Below are 23,052 nucleotides of genomic sequence, written 5' to 3'. Positions count from 1 at the left end.
GAACATCTCATAATGCTAATTCATTCTGTCCAATTTCAAGTCACCATAATTTTTAACAGTATCAACACTGCAAAAGGCCAAAGTCTCTTCTGAGACTCAAGGCAAACACAACTGTGAGCCGCCATAAAATCAAAGAGAGGCTTAGTTACTGTAAATGCTCAGATCTAACAAGAACATTGATATCATGCCTCTTCCTCAAGTCTCATGGAACATCACAGAACACAAGGCAGAAAAACTATTAAGAGCCAGAGGTTGAGAAGGACTTCTAAGAAATAGTGTCTTTAGGACATGGCAGGGTGTTGCACTCATGAACTCAACCAACAGCTGTGGTTGCCTGCTCAAGCTACACAAGATGAAACCAGTCAACAGTCCAACACAGTCACATAAGAAAAAGGAATCCCTATACATAGCTAACAGAAACAAAAATTAGTCTAGCCATCATGGAAATCAGTAGTAGAAGTTTCTCAAAGGAAATTAAAGATAAGTCTACCACATTCTCCAGTTACACAATTTTTGTGTATTTAACAAAAAGACTCAAAGTCAACATATCACAGAGATACTTGTTATTGATGTTTATTGCAGCACTATTCACAATAGTTATGGGAAAAAGTATAGAGCCAACCAAGCACCCATCAACAGAGGAATGGATAAAGAAAATATGGTATATATACACAATGGAATTTTATGCATTCATAAAAAAGAATGAAACTATGTTATCTATAGAAAAATAGAATCAACTGGGGGTCATTACATTAAGTGAATTGTTAGACCCAGGAAGACAAATACCATATTCTCTGTCATCTGTAGCCCCTGGATTTTATATTTGTCTGTATACATGACATAAAAGTAGAAGCACAACTTTCTAGAGGAACATTGGGGGCTACTGAGCAGAGGGAGGAAAAGGAAAAGTAGGGTCGTATGTGGGGGAAGGAACATAGTTAAAGTATATTATGTATATTCAAACAAATACCCTTATGAAACTAATATTATGTGCAATGAATAAATGTCAATAAAGAGAAGGAAGGCAATGGACTTAATAAGATAATTCTCCAGAAGCCATACAAATAATCAAGATACAAAGAAATGATGCTCATTATCATTACTCATTAAGGAAATATAAATCCAAACCACAATGTGATGTCTCACACCCCTGAGAATGACCATCAAACATGACACAATAACAGATGTTGGCATGAATACATAAATATTGAACCTCTTGAACACTACTAGAGTGAAAGTAAGACAGAGCCCCTCTGAAAACCAGTGTGTTCGTTGGGTTTTGTTAACTTGATACAAACCTAGACATAGCTTGGAAGAGAGAATTTTTGTTTTGTTCTGTTTTTTCAAGACAGGGTTCCTCTATGTAGCCCCAGTTGTCCTGGAACTCACTCTGTAGACCAGGCTGGCCTTGAACTCACAAAGATCCGCCTGCCTCTGCCTCCCAAGTGCTTGGATTTAAAGGCATGCACCACCACCGCCTAGCTCAGAAGAGGGAATCCTCATTGTAAAAAATGCCTCCATAAGATTGGCCTGTAGGCAAATCTACATGCCATTTTCTTGATAAATAACTGATGTGGGAGGACCCACACCACTGTAGGTGGTGCCATTCCTAGCCAAGTGGTTATGGGATGTATAAGAAAGAAAACTGAATGGGTCACAAGGAACAAACCAGTAAACAGCTTTTCCCATGTACTCTGCTTAAGTCCCTGACTTTAGTTCCCTCAATAGACTGTGACCCAGGATATGTAAGCCAAATAGACCCTTTCTTTTCCAAGTCACTTTTGGTCATGGTGTTTATTACAGCAATAGAAAGCAAACTAAGGTAACCAGTATAGAGTTTCATTCTCAAAATAAAAAAAAAATTTACTTTTAACAACATGGCAGGTCAGGGTGATGGCCTAGGTCTATGATCCCAGAATTCAGAAGGAGGCAGAAAACAAAACAAAAACAAAAACAAAGGCAACATGGCAGAGAAGATCCCAACCTTCTTCATCTTTCTAACAGACACACACACACACACACACACACACACACACACACACACACGAAAGTGACTGTTTGGAAGGGTTTCTGGGGAAGAACAGCATGCCTAGGACATCTGGAGGTAACAAGAACAAGTATTGGCCTTCTGGTGGCTGCTACCTTGGTGCCCTGTGACCTACTCTGCATGAGACACTGGCAACTTTCCCCATGAAGGTAACCACCATCAATCCCACCACAGGCCAGCTAACTGGGGAGAAGCTGCTTTGGCCTTACCCTCGAAAAGGAGCCACTGTTGTGCTGCTGCTCTTGGACTGTGACCACTCCTCCAAAATCCACATGTGCTCCAAATCACAGAGCCGTAAGTGATCTGGGCATGCTTGCAGCTCTGGCACTAGAAACAGCACTTGCACAGGCTAACACTGCCCTGGGCCTGTCACCATGTGCTGTGCACATGCCTACACTGTGTGCTACAGCTCTACCACTGCTCCACAAACCCCCAGCCCAGACATCTTGTATACCACCAAAGTGAGCTAGCTGATGCCCTGAGTTCTAGAGTCACTGTCACTCCACATGTCTGACGTCTACACCAGGTCCCCCAGCCACCCCACAAAGATCACTACCATTGCTGCAGCAAACATCCGTGAATCCATTCCTGGAGCGAAAGCGCCCAAGCACAGTGATGCTCTAGACCTGGGCTCTGGGGCTAGTCCATGAGTGTCCTCATATACTGCACTAGAGTCAAGACAGATGCTCTCATTCATATTCTCTCCTTGGAGAAAAAGGAAACCAAACAGAACTGAAACAGCCCTCACCATCCCTCAGACACCCACAGCCATGGCTGCTGAGGACACTCACAGGCTGTGCTGACACCGACCCCAACTGACACACTGCATGGAGATTGAGCTGCTGAGCCTTCACCAGAGTGTGAACTGGATACTGGACCCATCACTATATGAAGATGCTTCCCTATTGAACCTTGGCTGTCAGATATACAGCCATCAACATAAAGCAAGAACCATGAAAAGCCACAGAAACTTGATACAATCCCTCAGAAAATATAAATCTAGGTGTATGACCAAAATTTTAAAATAAATGATTAAGGCAGTTAATCAAGTTATAAGAGAACATAAATAGACATGTTAATGAAATTAGGAAAATAATGTACAAATAAAATATTCAACAGATGGATTAAAATTATTAACAGGAAGCCGGGCGTTGGTGGCGCACGACTTTAATCCCAGCACTCGGGAGGCAGAGGCAGGTGGATCTCTGTGAGTTTGAGGCCAGCCTGGGCTACCAAGTGAGCTCCAGGAAAAGCGCAAAGCTACACAGAGAAACCCTGTCTCGAAAAACCAAAAAAAAAAAAATTATTAACAGGAACCCAACAGAAATTCTGGGCTTAAAAATAGAAATAATCAAGATTAAAAATGAAACAGCACTAGCAGCCAATGTGACAAGTCAGAAGAAATTAACAGTGAACTCAAAGACAGGCATTTAGAACTACTGTTAGAGAAGAAAAAAGTGAGGAGGAATGGAGGGCTGCAGGCCCCTCCGGAGAACTAACATTCACTCTGCAGGGGTGAGAGAAGAGGCAAACACTCAAGAAACACTGACTAAAACTCCCCACTTCTGGGGAGAATATAAACATCGAGATAGGAACTCTGCAGATCAAAACTGCAATACCACTTCACCCTGATAAGAAGAGCTACCATTTTATTTTATGTATGTATTAATTTTGTATTTTTTTATTTCTTGTTTTTGAACTCTTCCCTCTACTTTTCCCAGTTCCCCCCTTCCCTCCCCATCCAGACCCACTCTCTTTTTGTCTCTCATTAGAAAATAACAGGCTTCTAAGAGATAATATTAAAAATATGACAAAATAAAATATAAGATAAAACAAAAACTATCACATCAAAGTTGGACAAGGCAAACCAACAGAAGGAAAAAAGCCCAAGAGAAGGCACAAGAATCAGAGACCCACTGATTCACACACTCAGGAATCCCATAAAAAGACTAAACCAGAAGCCATAATATACACACAGAGGACCTGGTACAGATCCATGCAGGCCCTGTGCATGCTGCTTCAGTCTCTGTTGCGTTCATATGAGCTTTGCTTATGTTGGTTTAGAGGGCCTTGTTTTCTTTGGTGTCCTCCATCCCCTCTGGCTCTTAAATTCTCTCCACCTCCTCTTCTTGGGGTTCCCTGAGCTCTGAGGGGAAGTTTGATGGAGACATCCATTTAGGGCTGAGTGCTCCAAGGTCTCTCTCACTTTCTACATAATGTCTGGCTGTGGGTTTCTGTATTTGTTCCCATCTGCTGCAGGAGGAAGTTTCTCTGAAGATGGCTGAGCAAGGCACTGATCTATGAGTATACTATTTTTGTTAAGTGCTTCAAACACTGAAAGATACAGCTACCAAAATGATATAACAAAGCCACTTACATGCATATGCACCTGAAGTATATTTATCTCCAATAGATATCTGCACTTCCATGTCAATGATATTGTTATCAGTTTAAAAGACTGCCAGAACTATAAAATGTGGTAGTAAACCTCATGATAACCACAAAGAACCAAACGTAATACACAAAAGATAATGGAATTGTAGCCTCAATATAGAAAACCACTAACTCACAAAGACAACAAGGAACAAAGAGCCAGAAGAGAATTGCCAAAACGCCAACATTAAGTACTTACCTGCATAAACAGGAACTGTGAAGCAGTGATATAATACATCAGCTAAGTTCACCAAAGTATCGTTTCACAATGTCTATGTATCAAAAACATTATACTGTATTCTTTAAGTATAATTTTAGTCAACAATTATTCTACAATAAAGCTTAAAAAGTCTTTGTAAAACTTTAAAATAGAACTATACAACAAAATAATAGCTGGTGTTAAAAATGAGCTGCATACCAAATGTCAGTGAGGATATGTAAATACTGAAAAACTCAACACTGCTGGAGTACATGCACAGTACTACAGCCACACTGAAAAAAGACTTTAATGGTTTCCCAGAAAGGAAAATGCATCATATGACTCAGGCATTTATTCCTAGATATTGATCCAAGAAATAAAAACATATGTCCACACAAAGACTTATATAGGGAAGAGCTTAGTGGCTTTATTTATGATAGCCCCAAAGTGGAAACAGTGCAACTATCAATGTGCACACCCACACAAAGAATACAAGTCAGCAGTCAAAGAGTATAAATTACACACAACATGAATACATGAAGACCAAACCTCAAAGTAACTACGCTGAAGGAAAGGAGCCTGATTAACAACATATACAATACAATTTCATTGGTTTAAATGTTTAGACAATCCAAATACCTCTATGCCTGAAATAAAAATCAATGGTCAACTAGGAATCAGCAGCATGTGTGGGAAATTACAGAGGGGCAAGAGGAGACTTAGAAATGCAGAATAAGGCCAGAATCTTGACTGTGGTAATGGTTTTAAAGGTCAAAATTTTCCAACCTTAATATATAAAATATTGACATTTTAGTGTAGATGTTTCACTTATACATCAATAAAAGTTTCCAAATCAGCATACATCAGAAAAAAAATCCCCTAAAACTGCTGGGAGGGTGCACAATGCTACCCTACAGAAGGAGGGTACTGCAAAGCAGAACCACACAGCAAGATCCTACATCAAAAGGAACAAAACACACCCACTCTACTCCAGATTATTATACATCTCTCCACTAGAATATTATAAGACACTAAAACGTTTTCTAAGACAAATGTTTTCTAACAACACAGAAATTCTATGTGACAAAATTGAAAAGGCCAGATAGAAAGGCCACAGGCTGAACTCAGTTACACAGGACACTTCCATGCTACACATGGACTGATTTCTTGCTGGAAGCAGTTCTACACTAATCTTTTTCCATGGGTCATAGAGTTATAGGTGATTTTAACCTTTTATTACCTATTTTTACCTCCCCAGGTTTGCTTTCTTGTTTTTTTGTTTTGGTATTACTTTCATTTGTGTGTGTGTGTGTGTGTGTGTGTGTGTGTGTGTGTGTGTGTGTGTGCGTTTATAGTAATCTTATAAGGAAGAAAGTTTTCTAAGGAAAAGAAGGGAGTTTGAGTAATTATCTGTCCTGACAAGTGATTCCAACTCTGCACCACTAGTCCTAGGAAGATGAAGGGGAGAGTCTGGGAACCCATATGTGGCCCAATTATCATCTGTAGATTAGATAATAATGTTTCACATTCACACCAACTAACATTTTTCATGTTTATAGATAAAGAGAAATTCAACTCTACTAAAACTTGAGTAGCTTTGTTTCACATCAACAAACAGTAATGGAGAACCTCAAATGCAGAGGTTTCTTCCTGCCCACACACTGCTTTAGTGGCCTCTGCCACTATACCATTGAAATGGAAGAGCCAATCAATTTACTCCTATGCTGGAAACCCTCCTTTCCCTAAGTTTTCAAGTATGGGCTTTGTTAAATTGTTCAGACCTCAGAATAGAACTCAAAGTTATAAAAGTAAATTAAACAATAAAATACTGAGGTTCAATGCCTCAGTTCTCAGAGGGCTGTATAAAAACTGCTTGATTAAACTTGACGTGTTGCAAACTTAAGGTTAAAATGAGTATAAGCTTGTTTCCTGGCTGAGTGATTTGGGGGGCACCATTACATGCTGCTGAGGTTTCTACAACTGCTTCCTATGAGTTCTTTTCATAAACTGAAGATAACAGATAATTAAATTTTCATTATTAAATGTACTATAAAGCAGAGCAATTAAGTACAGCAAACTGTTGGTTGTCTAACGGCAATGTAGTTTTTACCTCAAGGAATTATTCTCTGCTTTTTGTCTGCCAAGTTCACTTTCGGTATCCATTGCCTTTCTTGCTAATGATTTCATTTCTTTTTCCACAGTGGTTATGGTTTCCTTCATCAAAGTCATATTTGACATTTGTTCCATGCGTTCATCATCAAGCTACACAAGCAGAATGGCAAAGTTAACTAGGATCACTAAGTAGCCTCATTGGTCTTAGCAGCGGAGACAGACTCCTACAAACTGCAGCTTATGGCAGAATCTGCACAACTAGACAATCAAGCAGGGCAGACTGGAACACTGTAGAAGGCTTTCTAGATAAAGTATTATAGAACAGGAATAACAGCAAGTCACTGCATAGCTTTTCTACAAGGCCCGTCTATCTCAGTATTATCAGTCTACCTTTCTCAATCTGGTTCAATTGGACTATTTACATACTAAATTTGCAAAAATATTTTGTTATCCAAGATTAATACATTACATATAGAGTAGGATTATGAAAATAAAATCCTTTTTCTCTTGTCTGTTTTTTACTTATTATAACAAAATACCTCAAATGAAGTATTTATCTGTACACTCAAACCTTAACTGTTTATGTACCTGGAACACTGCTAACATGTATCTGGAGCATCTCGAATGCTTGATATACTCATATTTGGCAAGATTATCTTTAACAGAACAGGGAGATGAGAAAAACTGAAATTTTAGACAAGTGTAGTGGTACATAATGCCAACACTTAGGAGGCTGGAGCAGCAGAATCACGGATTCAGAGCCAACCTGGGCTACACAGTGAGACCTTGTACCCCCCACCCTCCCAAAATAAGAGGCAATTAATGAATTAAAAATCCTGAGACTACATTCTAGCAATAAAAACAAAAAATGCTTTGCAACCAAACACAACAAAAATAAAAAGCCTCACTCATGTTTCTAGAGGGAAATAACTAAATGAAAAGGTAACATAGGATTATGAAAATAACACATCATACACACCACTGTAAGTATTTTAGGACTACAAACACAACCTTAGAAAAATAAGAGAATTCTTGCTAAGACAGCAAAAGAGAAAAGGGGAAACTATGGGGAGTAGAGCCAAAGAGGTTTTGTTTTACGTTATGAACTGTACACTCCAGCTCCTCTATCCTTTGTTCCAAGTGAGCCTTCTCATTAAATGCTGTCTCCTGAGCAATCTGTATAAAACACAAAGCACAACAAAGGACTTTCAGTGTCACCGCACTTGTGCTGTGCCTGTGAAACAGACAAACTCATTGCACACCTTTAGCCTTTCTCTCAGACTGTCTCGCTCTGTGGTCATTCTTCGTAAGTCAGTGAAGGCTACATCTCTTTCCGTCTCTACCCGACGAAGAATAGCATGTGCTGTAGTTGATTTAGGAGACTTACAGCTTTTCATCATTTCTCTTCGAAGTCGAGCAATTTCTTCCTGTGCCTATGATAAAAAATACACAGAATTTAAAAAAGAATACTTTAAATGACACGTGCAGTATCTTATATCCAGTCAGGTAAAATAGAAACCTGAAATAATATGTAAGCAGCAATAAAACAAAGAAATGGCAGAGCTTTTATTTTCAAGAGTTCACAAATAAGTGCAAGCAAATCTATATGTATGTATGCATTTGTGTGTGTGTGTGTGTGTGTGTCTAGCTAAGAAATAGATTTGATATATTCCACTTGCCCACTTTGAGATATAAATTTGAATTCAGCACAGCTCAGGTGGAATACTTGTCTAATGAAAATTCCACAGTGCTTATCTTTCTCTATATTTGCTATATCTCTATATATGCTATTGTCTTGGCTACATTTACTCTGACAGAAAGTTCCAACAGTCCTTACTCACAGCCCAACATAGTCTCTGAACACTTGTTAAACAGTACTGAGGCCCCAGACCTGTTGCACATCTACAAATGATTTCATATCCCACTTTGCTTCCTGACTCACAGTTTTGATCATTATCTACTCAGGGGTCTGCCAGGTTCAGAAAAAGATACAGTTTCTCAATACCTACAGCTTAGCCTTCACCACATTTCTCAGTGTTTTCTAAAATCTTCCTAACTCAATGATAACTATAGTCTCTCATGCTGTGTAGTGTCCCTTCCCCGGCTCTTTCTACTCTCGTTCCCAGCAAGCCCCCCTCACCTTCATCATGTATAGTTTTCCCTTAGCTTGACCATCTGTCATCTCGCCCTACTACGCCCATCTACCATGCTGTCTTCTCTCCTTTGTCAGGCTTTTTTTTTTTAAGGGCAATCTCTACACACTGCCAATTACATTCACACAGTCGCCCCAGGGTAACCCGCCCCTCTCCCTTTAGCCACCAACACTGCAAAACCTGAGCTGAGGAGCTCACCAACTGGAACGAACTTTTCTTAGTTCCTGTTCCCCATAATTTTCTGGCAGCATCCACACTGGTCCAGGACCTTTCTTCTTAGGCCCCTGTTCTCCCTTTGTGTCCTTGTTCTCTATCTTTCAAAGGTTCTTCCCTGCCTCTTGAAGATTATATCTTGACTTCTCTGCTCTGTAAATGCCTTCTCATTTACAGAACTCATTCATTCTGAAGGCTCAAGACTCACCTCTAAGTAGATGACTTCTAAAGCTGCATATTCAGTACCTGCCTCTCTCCCTAATCCAGTTCCAAATGTCTTGCTGCCAGGTAGCAGCTACTATCTGAATGTATACCATCTTATTCCACCTTCCTGAACCTTCCCCCCACCAGATTCTACAGGCTTTTATCTTGAACATAAATAAAGAGAAATGAGAGTCTCAAATGATATGGTTTTTGTCATTAATATGTTTCACTTTTATTGTTTTGTGACATGTTAAGGATCAAAACCTAGGGTCTGTGCATGCTAGCAAGCACTCCATCAGTGAGCTACAACTTCAGCCCTGACCTCATTTCTTATTCCAAAAATTAAACTTTTTATGCATGTATATACTCTTTTATGAGATATAAGGATGACATATAGGTGTGCTCGTACTTTTTTTTTACTAGAAATATGATACCTTTCATTATGAATATCTTGAGAACAGAGCTGTGGATATAGCTTAGTGGTAGAGTACTTGCCTAGAATGTACAAGTCCCAGTACCATAATGAAAGAAAAGGAAAAAAGAGTTTCTTAGGAAAAAAGGTAATTTCCAAGTGTTAGATTAATTTGATTGACATGTTTAATTAGGGTCATAAAACTTACAGAAGAATTGCAAAGCTCTAAAAGTGACTACTATTACTTATACAATCTTTGTACTTACACGCTTACCTGCTCATAAAGAAGGAAGGTCTTGTCTCTCTCAGATGTAAGAACCTTGACATTGCCCTGGATTTCTGCCAAATGACGTTCATATTTTTCCAGCATACATTTCAGTTCTTCACGGTCTCTTGTTGTTGACTTCAAAAGCTCTACATCACAGTTTGCACCCTAGAATTATTATTTAAGATATCTGAATTTCTTCTTGTTTTATTTCTTTCTTTCTTTTTCTTTTTCTTTTTTTTTTTTTTTAAGACAGTCTAATGTGGTCGAAGCTGGCCTTGAACTCACTATGAAGCCAGGACTAGCCTTAAATTCCTGATCCTCCTGCCTCTGCCTCCCAAGCGCTGAGAATAAAGGTGTGCATCAGCACTCCTGGCTTGGACCCCTTTCACTTATGCTCCTAGTGAAACACTACGGTAGTGGCAGTGCACAATCTCTACTTAAGGAAGCCTGACTACAGAATAAGAGAAAATAATATCAACAACAAAATTACCTCTTTTACAGCTTTATCTCAAATTGCACTAAATTGGTCTAATTATCTCCCAACCACAACTTATTCTGGGAATAAGGAACTAACTTTATTGTTCACTGTACCATCAAAGAGATCTGTCTCCCAACCTCTCTGATACTGTAATTTATACAAAAATCAAATTAATTATTTCCAAATAAGATAAATCAAAGAATAAAATTCAGTACTTGAGAAACAAACTAAAGGATTAAAAAATTTCCTCCAAACCTACCCGAGAAGTTGGAGATGGGCGTCTTGGACTCTTAGATCTATTTCTGATCATTTTTCTCAAATTCTGAGCTTCAGTTTTATAATAATCTCTGTCTGCTTCTAAAGTCTTGACAAAGGAATCAAGTCTAGAAGGAGATTTATTTTGTGCTTTTTCAGTCTCTAAAATTATCTTGTCAAGGAGGGAAAAATTAAGCAATTATTTCAAGCTAAATTATAGCACAATTTTCTAAATAAAAATACAAAGGAGTCTTCAAAATATTAAATTTGGCATCAAAAAAATAGAACATCTAAAAACTTATTCATTAATTATTTTTAAAAAGCAATATACCATTTTAAAAGCAATTTCACCATTTTGGTGCGCTTTATTTGAATAAAATATTACATTTACTTAAACATTTTGAGAAGAAAATAGAGATGTGTGTATATATACTAGGAATTTCAGACCTGAACATCCAGACCTGAAGCAAATCTTATAAACAGAATGCCTGAGTTTGGAAATCTTTACATGCTACTTTTAAAGCACACTCCAGTGTCTGCACTTGTGCAACGCTCATTCAATGAATGGATATGCTAATGAGTCCTGGGCACTCAGATGCTTCCCATGAACTCCCATTCACATGGATATATTTAGAAACGCTTCTTTTAAAATGTGTTTTTATATTTGGTTTATGAATACTGAGAAAAAGTTGACATGTTCCAGATAGTGTTTTATGTATTTTAAATGGAAGATTAAAATGTTTGAACAGAAAACTTTTCATTTCATAGAGTTAGTTAGAGAAATAAAACATCAAAGGTACTAGGTAACAATTTAAAACTTAAAAATATTATGAAAGGCATAAATTTTAAAGTATAGAAAACTGTACGTTATATATTGAAAATTAAAAATTAGGGAGGCACCATTGTAAACCTAGTAACAGCTAAAATGAACCAAAAGTTATTCTCAACCTCTAGGACAGCAGTTCTCAACCTGTGGGTAGTGATGATCTCTTTGAGGTTGAATGACTCTTTCACAGGGTCGCTTAAGACCATCAAAAAACACAGATATTTACATTATGATTCATAGGAATAGTAAAAGTACAGTTATGGAGTAGCAACGAAAATACTGTTATGGTTGGGGGTCAGCACAGCATGATTAACTGCGATACAGGGTCGCAGCACTGGGAAGGCTGAGAAGCACTGCTCTAGGAGAATGGAACGCTGATGAAAGGGAGGCAAAAAGGCACGCTCTTACGGTGAGGCTGCCTATAAACCTGCCAGTGGATGTTAACGTTAGAAAACAAAAATGCCTTAATTTTCCACAAAGGCATGAGTAAAGAGTATATTTAATTCTTTTAGTAGCTTACTAAGTAAAAAATGACTGCTTACCATGTATTTATGAAAAACATACTCACAGATTTAAGCCTTTTAATTGTATCTTCCAGTACTGTTATATTATTTTGCTGGCAAATGAGTTCAATCTGAAAAATTAGAAATTCTATTATTTATACTGAAGATGGCTAAACTGATTTAATTGGAAAGAGTATTAAAAACGAAGCCATTTAAAAATAAAGGCATACAGACAATATTTTAAGGACCTTCAATGGTAAAAGAACCCAGATGAAAAAAGTGGTTCCTTGACCCAATATTTTTCATAAAATATTAACTTACTATATTGTACCAAATTATTCTCCATTAACTGGGTCAAGATGTTGGCATTAATTACAATCCTGAAGATTATAACAGGAAAGCAATAAGACTGGAGTAACATGTTCTCAAATTGCCCATTCAGGCTCCTTTCTCTTCTCAACTATTTTATGCCTTCATTCCACCCAACCCCCAAAACACTTTGCATCAATTTTATGACACTGAACATTTACTCAGTTTTACCGTACAGTTGTCATCTGTAGCTATAAATGTAACACATCCATGTCATATGTTTCAAAACAAGTGACTGTTTTTATGACAGATAAAGCTCTGCTAAAAGTCAGTAAATAAGTTCAAAGAATACACTTATAATTCATTAACATCCTCTCATTATCCTAAACTAAAATACATGTGCTACATTTTAAATTTGAATTTTCTGGAACAATTACTTTTGCTAGGAATCAAGCCCAGGGTCTCATAAAATACTAGTTACGAGTAAAATTCAATACAATCCCAGTCCCATTTTTCTTAATTATCCTTCTAAGATTCCTCTAGAAGTCATACTGAAATTTATAAAATATTAAGGGGTCTTAATGTTTGGGACATAACTTATAGTTGTATATAAACTTATGTACAACTCTGAATCATTAATTTTCATTGTTTTATTTTATGTTACTGTGATGGCTATCCCTGGTTGTCAACTTAACTACCTCTGGAATTAACTAAAACCCAAGCAGATGGGCACACCTGTGAAGGATCTTTCTTAATTAAATCATTTGAAGTGGGAAACCAGCCCTAGATCCAGATCTTTGGAGATGGGAAGATACACCTTTAATCTGGTCCATACCTTCAAGAGGCAGCCTGTATAAAGGACACGGAAGAAACAGTGTTTGCTCTCTGCCTGCTTGCCCCCACTCTCACTGGAGAGTTCATCCCTACTTCTTCAGGATTCTGGCATATACTGAAGACCAGCAGAGGCATCCAGCATGGTGGACTGAACAGCTACTGGATTCTTGGACTTTGCACTGAAAGACAGCCACTGATGGACTAACTGGACCACAACCTATAAACGACTCTAATAAACTCCCTTTCTATATATAGGTCCATCCTATCGGGTCTGTTCCTCTAGAGAACCCTGACTAATGCAGCTACTATGCAGACACTAAACAGATATAAGCCTCGTATAAAGATGTGTAAAGATTTTTGTTCTTTGTTAAGTATAAAATCTCAGAAAAACAGGATACCCAGTATGATACTTCCTCAAAAAAAGTGTATGTATATATCATAGATAACAGATGAAACATAACCAATAGCATATAAACTGAAGAGTGAGTCCAGATATAATAGTGGTGAATATTATTTCCTTCACTATAGTTTTCTAAGTGAACTGAACTCTTGTTGTTTGTGGGGACAGGGTAGGGGTGTTGGAGATTGAACCTTTCTAGGAAAGCACTCTACCACTGATATATAACCATGAATTTGAAATTTTTACAATAAACATATATAACCTTTATGGTGACAAAAGTGATAATCCTACCCAGAAAATAATTGTACCCATCCCAAAGGAACAAGTGTTAATCCAGTGTTTTTCACCTTCCTAACAACTGGTTAATTGATGCTTATTGCGTACCTGACAATGTAATAACTATTCATGCTGGAAAACACAATGAATACAACAAAACACAAATTTCTGCCCTGGAGAGTTTACAATCTAGTCAAAAAGAGAAAGAAAAGAAAATAGTCAAAATATATATCAAATATGACACTCAAAAAATACACAATAACCACTCGAATTCTAAGGCCCTTGAGATTTTTTTCTTTAAGTGAACATAACAGGTAAAGATTTCTGTTTTTTTGTTTTTGTTTTTGTTTTTTGTTTTTTGGTTTTTTTGGTTTTTTCGAGACAGGGTTTCTCTGTGTAGCTTTGCGCCTTTCCTGGAATTCACTTGGTAGCCCAGGCTGGCCTCGAACTCACAGAGATCCACCTGGCTCTGCCTCCCGAGTGCTGGGATTAAAGGCGTGCGCCACCATTGCCCAGCTAAGATTTTTGTCTTTAGGGGCATAACATTGCAGCTAGGAGAGACGATCATGGTGGAGTAAGAATGGATCCTACAGGCTCATATATTTGAATGCTCAGTCACCAGGGAGAGGAACTGTTGGAAAACATTAGGAGATGCGGCCTTGTTGGAACAAGTGTGTCACTGAGGGAGAGCTTTGAGGTTTCAAAAGCCCATTCCATACCCAGTCAGTCTCCCCTCTCCCCTCCTTCTGCACATCAAAATGTAGCTCTCAAATGCTCCCCATCATGACGATAATGGACTAAGCCACTGAAACTGTAAGCAAGAACCCAGTTAAACACTTTGTTTTCTAACAGTTGCCTTGGTCATGGTGTCTTTTCGCAGCAATAGAACTAAGACAGGCAAAAGTGGCTACGACAGATGCTTTTTTCTTAAGTTAAAATAAGTTAGTTAAATAACAAGTTGTATACTATACTGACAAAGAAAAGCAGAGCTAAGCGTACTGCATTTATGGAAAACAAGACTGAAATTTGAAACAGAGCTATCAGGGAATCTCCATGGAAAGGCATCCTTTGAGCAAGGTTTGAAGAGGGCCCAGGAAAATCTGTGTGAATATCCAGGAAGAAAGTACTGTTACAGCAAATGTCCAAGCTCAAAAGAATAACTAGCTAGTTCCCAGGACCGGTAAGGTGGCCAGTGTTGCTGAGGCAGAGGAGAGGAGGAAGGACAGTGTGAAAAGAGCTACCTCAAAAAATAAGGCAAGGGGCTGGAGAGATTGCTCAGCAGTTAAGAGCATGTTTTGCTCTTATAGGGTTTCAATTTCCTGCACCCACATGATGGCTCATAACCATCAGTAACTCCAGTTCCAGGGGATCTGATGCCTTGTTCTAGCCTCCATATGTATAAGGAACACACATGATACACAGACATACATTCAGGCAAAACACTCATATACATGAAATAAAATAAATAGTTTTAAAATATATTTCTTAAAAAGCAGAATAAGGATATCCATATATCCAAAAGGATTTTACAAACTTAATATTAAGTTTTACATGTTTTCTATATAGTAGATTCAACTATCTTGGCTGATTGAATCATATACAAAGGTAATAATAATGAAAGGGATATCAGAGATCTAGTTCAATAATGGTCTCATGTCAATTAGGGAAAATCAGTTTCCCCCAGAGAGGAGCCTCCTAATTGGTTATCTAATACCAAATGTTCAGCCCTGATATACATAAACAAGCAACACTAAATGGACTCAGTAAGTTATATATTTATTCCTGTATGTGTGTATGTGTATATGTAAGACTACTAATTAAATAAAAAGAGGACATGAGTTTGAAAGGGAGTCGGATGGAGAGACAGACATATGAAAAGAGTTGGAGGGAGGAAAAGGAAGGGGGAAATGATATAAATATAGTACACATATATGGTATTCTAAAATAAACTAAAAAATTTTAAAGTACACATGCTGAGGCTTGAGAGATGATGGGTCAGGGGTTAACAGCATCCACTGCTCTTGCAAATGACCTGGATTCAGGTCTCAGCACCTCCATAGTGGTTCACAGCCATACTTAATTCCAATTCCTGGAGATTTGATACCCTCTTCTGTACTCAGCAGGCACTGGGTGGTACATATGTGGTACATACATATACGCAGGCAAAATACTTATAAAATAAATAATTGTAAAATAAAATTAAGAGTGCACATGCTGCAGAAAGGAGCTCCTATGTTAAATAACTCCAATATCTCATATAGAATGTATTAAATTTTAAACATGCGGGTGCCATCTTAGAAAATGTCTTTTAATTAAAGTCATAATTTAGTTGTATTTAATTGCAAATATCACTTAGCATAATAGCTAGTGAGTTATGGTTTAGGTTACTTTTCCTTAACATTACTACTGATGAGTTGTGTTTCAAAAAGATATATATAAACTAACATATATGGTCTAAGAAACTAACAATAGTAAAATTGCAATTCTGCTCTTCACATTACAGAAAATCATATCCAACTGTCTGGAAAATACTGTATTAAAGCACAAATGGTAACTGGAGATGTGAAGACAAACAAAGGCAAAAGTTGCCAATTTAATATGTGCTCCAACTCTAATACTGCCTGCTTTAGAAGATGCAGACCACTCCTTGAGTGTGAGTTCTATATAATAGTCCCTTTGTTTTTCCTCCAGACAGTCTTTCTATGCAATCCTGTCCTGCCATGAACTCACAATCTTCTTGTCTTAGCCCCTCCAGAGCTAAAATGACAGGTATGTGCCACCATGCCTGGCTTAGTGAGTCATTTTAAAAAGCAGAGATGGTGGAAATGCTGGAATATAGCTTGGATTAGCTTATAATACACATTGCAAGATTCTAATTTGTTACGACTCCCAAATCACTGGCTCAGAGAGTAGAGGGCAACTGTCATCTAGAATGTGGTCAACCTGGCATTGCACTGAAGACTTCTGCTGACAGTCAGTCTCTATCTGTAGGAAGCCATCTTAGAAGCAATTGTTCTAGTATCAAGGTATGACTGCAATCTGACTATCACTTTTATTTCATTTTCCTGAGAAACTGAACCAGAACCACTCCCTAATCTGAAATGTAAGTCAGAGTTTGTTGTTTGAAATCACTCGGCTTCAAGAGTAACTTGTTACATAAAAATAAAAAAACACTGGAGAGATGGCTCAGCGGTTAAGAACACTGGCTGTTCTTCCAGAGGATCTGAGTTCAATTCCCAGCAACCACATGGTGGCTCACAACCATGTGAGATCTGGTGCCCTCTTCTGGCCTGCAAGAATACATGCAGACATTACACTGTATAATAAATAAATAAATAAATCTTTAAAAAAATAAAAAAACAGCCGGGCGGCGGTGGCGCACGCCTTTAATCCCAGCACTCGGGAGGCAGAGGCAGGCGGATCTCTGTGAGTTCGAGGCCAGCCTGGGCTACCAAGTGAGTTCCAGGAAAGGCGCAAAGCTACACAGAGAAACCCTGTCTCGAAAAACCAAAAAAAAAAAAAATAAAAAAAATTAAAAAAAATAAAAAAATAAAAAAACACAATAGTAAATACTCAAAAACAGTTTAATAAAAGATGTTACTTTATGAATATTAAAAATGACTAACCAAAAGTAAATTCTTCTCAGTAAATAAATTTAATACTATCTTTAGCCTCAGACTCTACTTCTACATATTTAGAATATGTCAAAATACTGTAAGAACACAATCATTTTTGTTTTGCTTTGTTTTGTTTTGTTTGTTTTTTAACAGGGCTTCTCTGTAGTTTTGGGGGCCTATTCTGGAACTCTCTCTGTAGACCAGGCTGGCCTCAAACATACAGAGATCTGCCTATCTCTGCCTCCGAGTGCTGGGATTAAAGGCGTGTGCCCCCATTACCCAGCTCACAAGCATTCTTTTTCAGCAATCAAATTAGAAACTATTTCAAGTTCTATCCCAAAAGTTATACAAGAAATGTATCACTGATAATTATAAACCTACAATGCACACCTAATGCAAAGGATTTTGAAAACACGAGTTGGTGTCCACATCTCCAAATTGGTCTTGCCCTTTCTGCCCTACAACATCACTAAAGTTGCTGCTTTCCTTATTTCAAGGCACCAATCCTAAGCAACCATTCCTCTTTTGTCCTTGATTTACGATGGTTCCCAGGTTTCCTTTCCAACAATGGTATCCCAAAGATGCTGCCAACCTCATCCTCAAAAGCTCAAATAGCTTTCCAATTCTCCAGTGTAGCAGACATTCCACATCATATATGAATATCATTTTTTCTAGAAATATGCTTTTCTGAGCCAAGCAAAATTTCAACCTATGAATTTAGTATTTTTGTTTTTAGGTAAAACCTAGCTCATATAATTCAGATGCTTTCCATCCCTGGAGTTCTTCCTTTTAATACCAGAGAATTCACCCTGACACCTACCTACTCCCTATTCCAATCTGGTCAATAGGCCCTTAAACAAATCTTGAAAATAGATACTGTCTACAAAGGACACACTCAAGAGCTGGAATTCAGCCAATCATGTTTCCTCTTCAGTCTGGGAAGGAGAGAGTTAATTTTTAATATGAAGAGAGAAGGACAGTAAAACTCTTCAATTTGACAGTTTTCATAGCCAAGATGAAGACTGTACTCAACTAACCACTAAACCATGCATGAAAGGTTAAAGTGAACTGACACATTTATTGAGAAATACTGAAGACATACAAGCTACTTTGAAGTGCCCTTTAAATACTTTTGTAGCAACCATGTGAAGGTAAATTATTACAAGCTGAAAACAAGCCACTCTATCTACTTTCACAGGAAGTTCTAAGGGCCTTCTCCAGGAAATTACTTACAGATAAGTGTCCTCAAATGAAAGTAATAAACTGTATGTGTTGAAAAATATAAAGGCAAACTTCAGAAGATATGTTTATAGCTCTTGATGTAAGAACATCTTCCTAAACAAGAACCAAAACTCTCATGTCAACCAGGATGAACAAATTTAACAACATAAAAAGTTTCTCATTTTGGTACAAAGTAGAAGATAAACCATTGTTTGTAAAACTATAGAGTCAGGCATGACACCTGTAATTCTGTACTCAGAACACTGAGCAAGAAGAACCACAATTCAAGATAAGCCTGGGCTGGAGAGCAAGACCCTTTCTAAAAAGGGTAGGGATTTTATTTGTTTACAGATATATACAGAGAAGAATGGGGGAAGCAGAGCAATTTTGTATCCACAGACTATTTGTGTTGCTTTGAAATTTTCATAATAGGCTGATAAAACTTAGGGGAAAATATGAACAAAAAATTGTAATGAAATGAAGTGTGAGAAAAATACAATTTAATCCTTACAACAGACTTAAAATATGCCAAACTAAAAAGCTTCCAAATGATATGAAAATTTCACTTTTCCAACTTAATTTCATAATCACATGCTTAAAAGTACAATTGAAATACTATCAATGGTAAATTTAGTACCTTTGCTTCTTCAAGTTCCTTGTCGGCAGTGTCCACCACAAAATTTTTCTCTTTTTCTAATTGCTCTGCTAGTTGATCAATTTTTATCAATTCTTTACAAAGATGCTCATTGTGGTTGGTTAAATCGTCTACTTGACTGCTTACCACCTCCTTACTATCCAAGAGTTTCCTAACATATTCTTCCAAGTCATGATTTGTCTGTTTGAGATCTTCAATCTGTTTTAATCAGAAAAAAAAATAACATTAAAAGGGTCTCTTAGCTCATAAGTGAATATCAGCTATAAGAAGAAACATACTACAACTCACAAACCCAGAGAAACTGTGCCTAGCCCAACTGTCATCAGAGAGGCTTCATCCAGCAACTGATGGAAACAGATGCAGACCCACAGCCAAACATTAGGCAGATCTAGGGGATTCCTACACAAGAGGGGTTGAAAGGACTGTAGGACCTTTGGTATCAAGAACACAAGCAAACACACAGAATCAACTGACCTGGGCTCACAGAGGCTCACAGAGACTGAACTGACAACCAGGGAGCCTGAACTGACAACCAGGGCTGACTTAGGTCCTCCACATATATGTTCCAGTTGTATAACTTAATAGTCTTCATGTGAGACTCCTAACAGTGAGAACAGAGGCTGTCTCTGACTGAGTTGCCAGCTTTTGGGACCCATTCCTCCTACCAGATTGCCTCATCAGCCTTAATAGAGGAGGAGGCACCTAGCTCACTACAACTTGATATACCATGGCTGGCTGAGAGCCTTGGGAGGCCTGCCTCCATCTGAAGAGAAATAGTGGAGGAGAAGTGGGAGCAGGGGACTGTGAAGAAGGGAAGGAGGGGAAACTTTTGATTGGGATGCAAAAACAATAAATAAATAAATAAATAAATAAATAAATAAATAAATAAATAAATAAATAAGCGTCCCTTAGCTTCCTTCTGAGAAAAGCAACTAGGTGTTGGAATAAGAAAGGCACATTTGCTTCATTGGCAAAAACACCTAATTGTACAACTTTCTGTGTCTTCTTCATTTTGTAACATGTGAGTGCTACCAATCTGGAAAAGAACCCTAAATGAAAATATTAATTAAAATAACAATGTGGCTACTATGCATGCCAGTTAAAAAGCCTACTTTTTGGGGTGGAGGGGAGGATGGTTTGAAACAGGGTTTCTCTGTGTTACAGCCCTGGATGTCCTAAAACTCACTCTGTAGACTAGGCTGGCCTTGAACTCATAGAGATCCAATGGTCTCTGCCTCCCCAAGTGGTAGGACTAAAGGCGTGCACCACCACCACCCAGCTTAAGCAGCCTACTTCTAAGCCACATTCCCAGGCACCAAATTAATTTTTTTATAACTGCATCTTTCATGTCAAATTTCAGGATTTTTTAAAAATAAAAATGCTACTGCTTTTTTTAAATTTGTAATTTATTCTTTGAGAATTTCATACAAGCACACAATACATTCCAAGCATACTCACCTTCTCCCAGCTCCTCCTGGACTCTATTCCCACATTTAACCCTTACTACTATGTGGTGATATTTTATTTGTACTGAAATGTTATTTTAATTTTATGTTAATAAATAAAGTTGCCCTGGGGTCAGAGCTATTAGAGCCATAGTAAGAGCGTGGTGGTTAGATAAGCTAGGTAGATTTCTGTGTGTTCAGGGATACAGCCAGTATTGGAGACATACGCCTTTAAGACCTGGAGGGCGGTACTTACAGGCAGTGATGAGGCAGTCATGTGGTTGGGTTTACAACCAATGAGAAGGCAGAACAGAAAGATTATTTAAACAGGGACACAGGAAGTACCTCCCTCTCTCGGGGAAGCTAGGAGCACTGCAGGAGGTAAGATTTTATCTCTGAGCTCTGACCTCTCGGCTTTTCTCTTTTACCTTGGCTCTGTGTTTCTTATTTTAATAATACGATTGGTTACATCTACATCTGGCGCCCAACGTGACAAGAATCCATTAAAAACTGCTTGGGGCCGGCTCCCTAGCCCGAGCAGCCGGCTCCCTAGCCGGAGCAGCCAGCTCCCTAGCCCCGGCCCAGGTCTGCTTGGGCTCAGGCTGGACTGTGAGCTGCTTGCTTAAAGCCAGTGCTACAAACAGCTCAGGCCTGCCCTGCTAAACAGGGCCCCTGGCTGTAAAGCCAAGCCTTGACTGGGCTCAGAGGGAACAAGTGGCTGGCTTTAAGCTTTAGCCGGCTACCCCTTCGCTTTCACTTTCACTTTCACTTTCGCTTTCGCTTTCTCTCTTGCTTTCTCTCTGTTTCTCTCTCTCTCTCTCTCTCTCTCTCTCTCTCTCTCTCTCTCTCTCTCTCTCTCTCTCTCTGGATTTACACCTAGGACTCTAGGTGGCTGTTTTGAAATTCGCTCGGATTTCTACTGTTCTACGCAGATTTGGTAAGTCATAAAGGAAACTATTTAAAAGACAAATTTTTTCCACATTTAAAAAAAATGGGTTTCCTGTGTACATTGGAAGAAAATTGGGTTTTTGAAATTTTAGGCAGTCTGACGATGGAACAACTATATGAAAAGATTAGTATTATGGGAATTATGCAGTTTATCACCATGCTTATTCTCATTTTACTATTTAAAAAGATAGTCGATTTAAGTGCCAGGATAACAGCTTTAGAAAAACCTGTTAATTTTAACAGTGAAGTTGGTTCAAGTTTGGATCATAAGGTTACAGAAAGAAAGCCTGTTTTCACACAATCATCCTTAATTTATCCTGTAACCGTACAGCAGATGCCTGATCAAATGGCTACACAAAATATCTGGGCTCCAATTGAACTGATGGATTTTAAAAGGTTTAAGGAGGCAATAGTATCTTATGGCATGCATTCCCCATATGTAAAGCAAATGTTAAACTCTTGGTCAACATATAATAGGATTATACCACAGGACTGGCGGGACCTTGCACAAGCTGTTCTGGAACCCAGCCAGAGAATTCAATTTCTGACTTGGTTTAAGGAGGAAGCTAGAAACGTAGAAACACAATGGAGGGATAAAGGAATACAAGTTTGTCAGGATCAGCTTATTGGAGAAGGCCAATATGCTTCAATACAAACACAATGTTTATATGATGTTCAAACCGTAATTTTATGTCGAATGGCAGCCTTGAATGCATGGGACAGAGTTGATGAACCAGGAAAAAAACATGAGTCATTCACAAAGGTTATGCAAGGCCCTAAAGAATCTTTCACAGATTTTTTAGAAAGACTGGCTTCAGCAGTAAACAGAATGGTCTCAAGATCAGAAGCTAGTAAGGCAATAATTGAAGCTTTGGCATTTGAGAATGCGAATGCAGCATGCAAAAGAATAATCAGGCCGTTAAGGGCAAGATCTGCACCTTTGGAAGATTGGATTAGAGAAACAATTAATGTTGAGGTTGATGAGCATAATGATACGTGGGTAGGAGAAGTAATTTCAAAAGGTTTGAGGAGTGTTAGATGTTTTGGGTGTGGAAAGCAAGGACATTTTAAAAGGGACTGTAAACAGGTCATTCCTAGAAGCGATGTTTCTTCAAGGAACAATGGCAACAGAAGGCCCCTTCCTTCTGGAGTATGCAGAAGGTGTGGTAAGGGAAAACACTGGACCAACGAATGTAGATCAACAAAGGACAGACAGGGTAATCCTTTGCCTCAGTTTTCGGGAA

At 38.3% G+C, this 23,052-nt stretch overlaps 1 protein-coding gene across 20 annotated transcripts in view; it reads right to left on the bottom strand.

Annotated features, from left to right (window-relative positions):
- Positions 1-23,052, bottom strand: part of Tsga10 (testis specific 10) — a 111,417-nt gene that overhangs the window by 61,436 nt on the left and 26,929 nt on the right. For 10 of the 20 annotated variants that reach the window (XM_076557457.1, XM_076557456.1, XM_076557464.1 and 7 more), the window contains exons 3-9: positions 19,398-19,613; positions 12,169-12,234; positions 10,779-10,946; positions 10,048-10,206; positions 8,054-8,224; positions 7,890-7,967; positions 6,790-6,941 (exon numbers count right to left, since the gene is read on the bottom strand). In XM_076557457.1, the coding sequence (XP_076413572.1) occupies positions 6,790-6,941; positions 7,890-7,967; positions 8,054-8,224; positions 10,048-10,206; positions 10,779-10,829 (611 nt within the window). In that variant the 5' untranslated portion in view covers positions 10,830-10,946; positions 12,169-12,234; positions 19,398-19,613. Of the gene's footprint in view, positions 1-6,789; positions 6,942-7,889; positions 7,968-8,053; positions 8,225-10,047; positions 10,207-10,778; positions 10,947-12,142; positions 12,235-14,030; positions 14,112-19,397; positions 19,614-23,052 lie in introns of those variants that run through there. The other 10 variants (XM_076557454.1, XM_076557461.1, XM_076557453.1 and 7 more) reach the window with 3 other exon arrangements.

This window comes from Peromyscus maniculatus, chromosome 21, assembly GCF_049852395.1.
Source record: "Peromyscus maniculatus bairdii isolate BWxNUB_F1_BW_parent chromosome 21, HU_Pman_BW_mat_3.1, whole genome shotgun sequence".
Classification (NCBI taxonomy): domain Eukaryota; kingdom Metazoa; phylum Chordata; class Mammalia; order Rodentia; family Cricetidae; genus Peromyscus; species Peromyscus maniculatus.
Note: the sequence above shows the minus strand (reverse complement) of the source record. Positions and strands in the feature narration are given on the sequence as shown.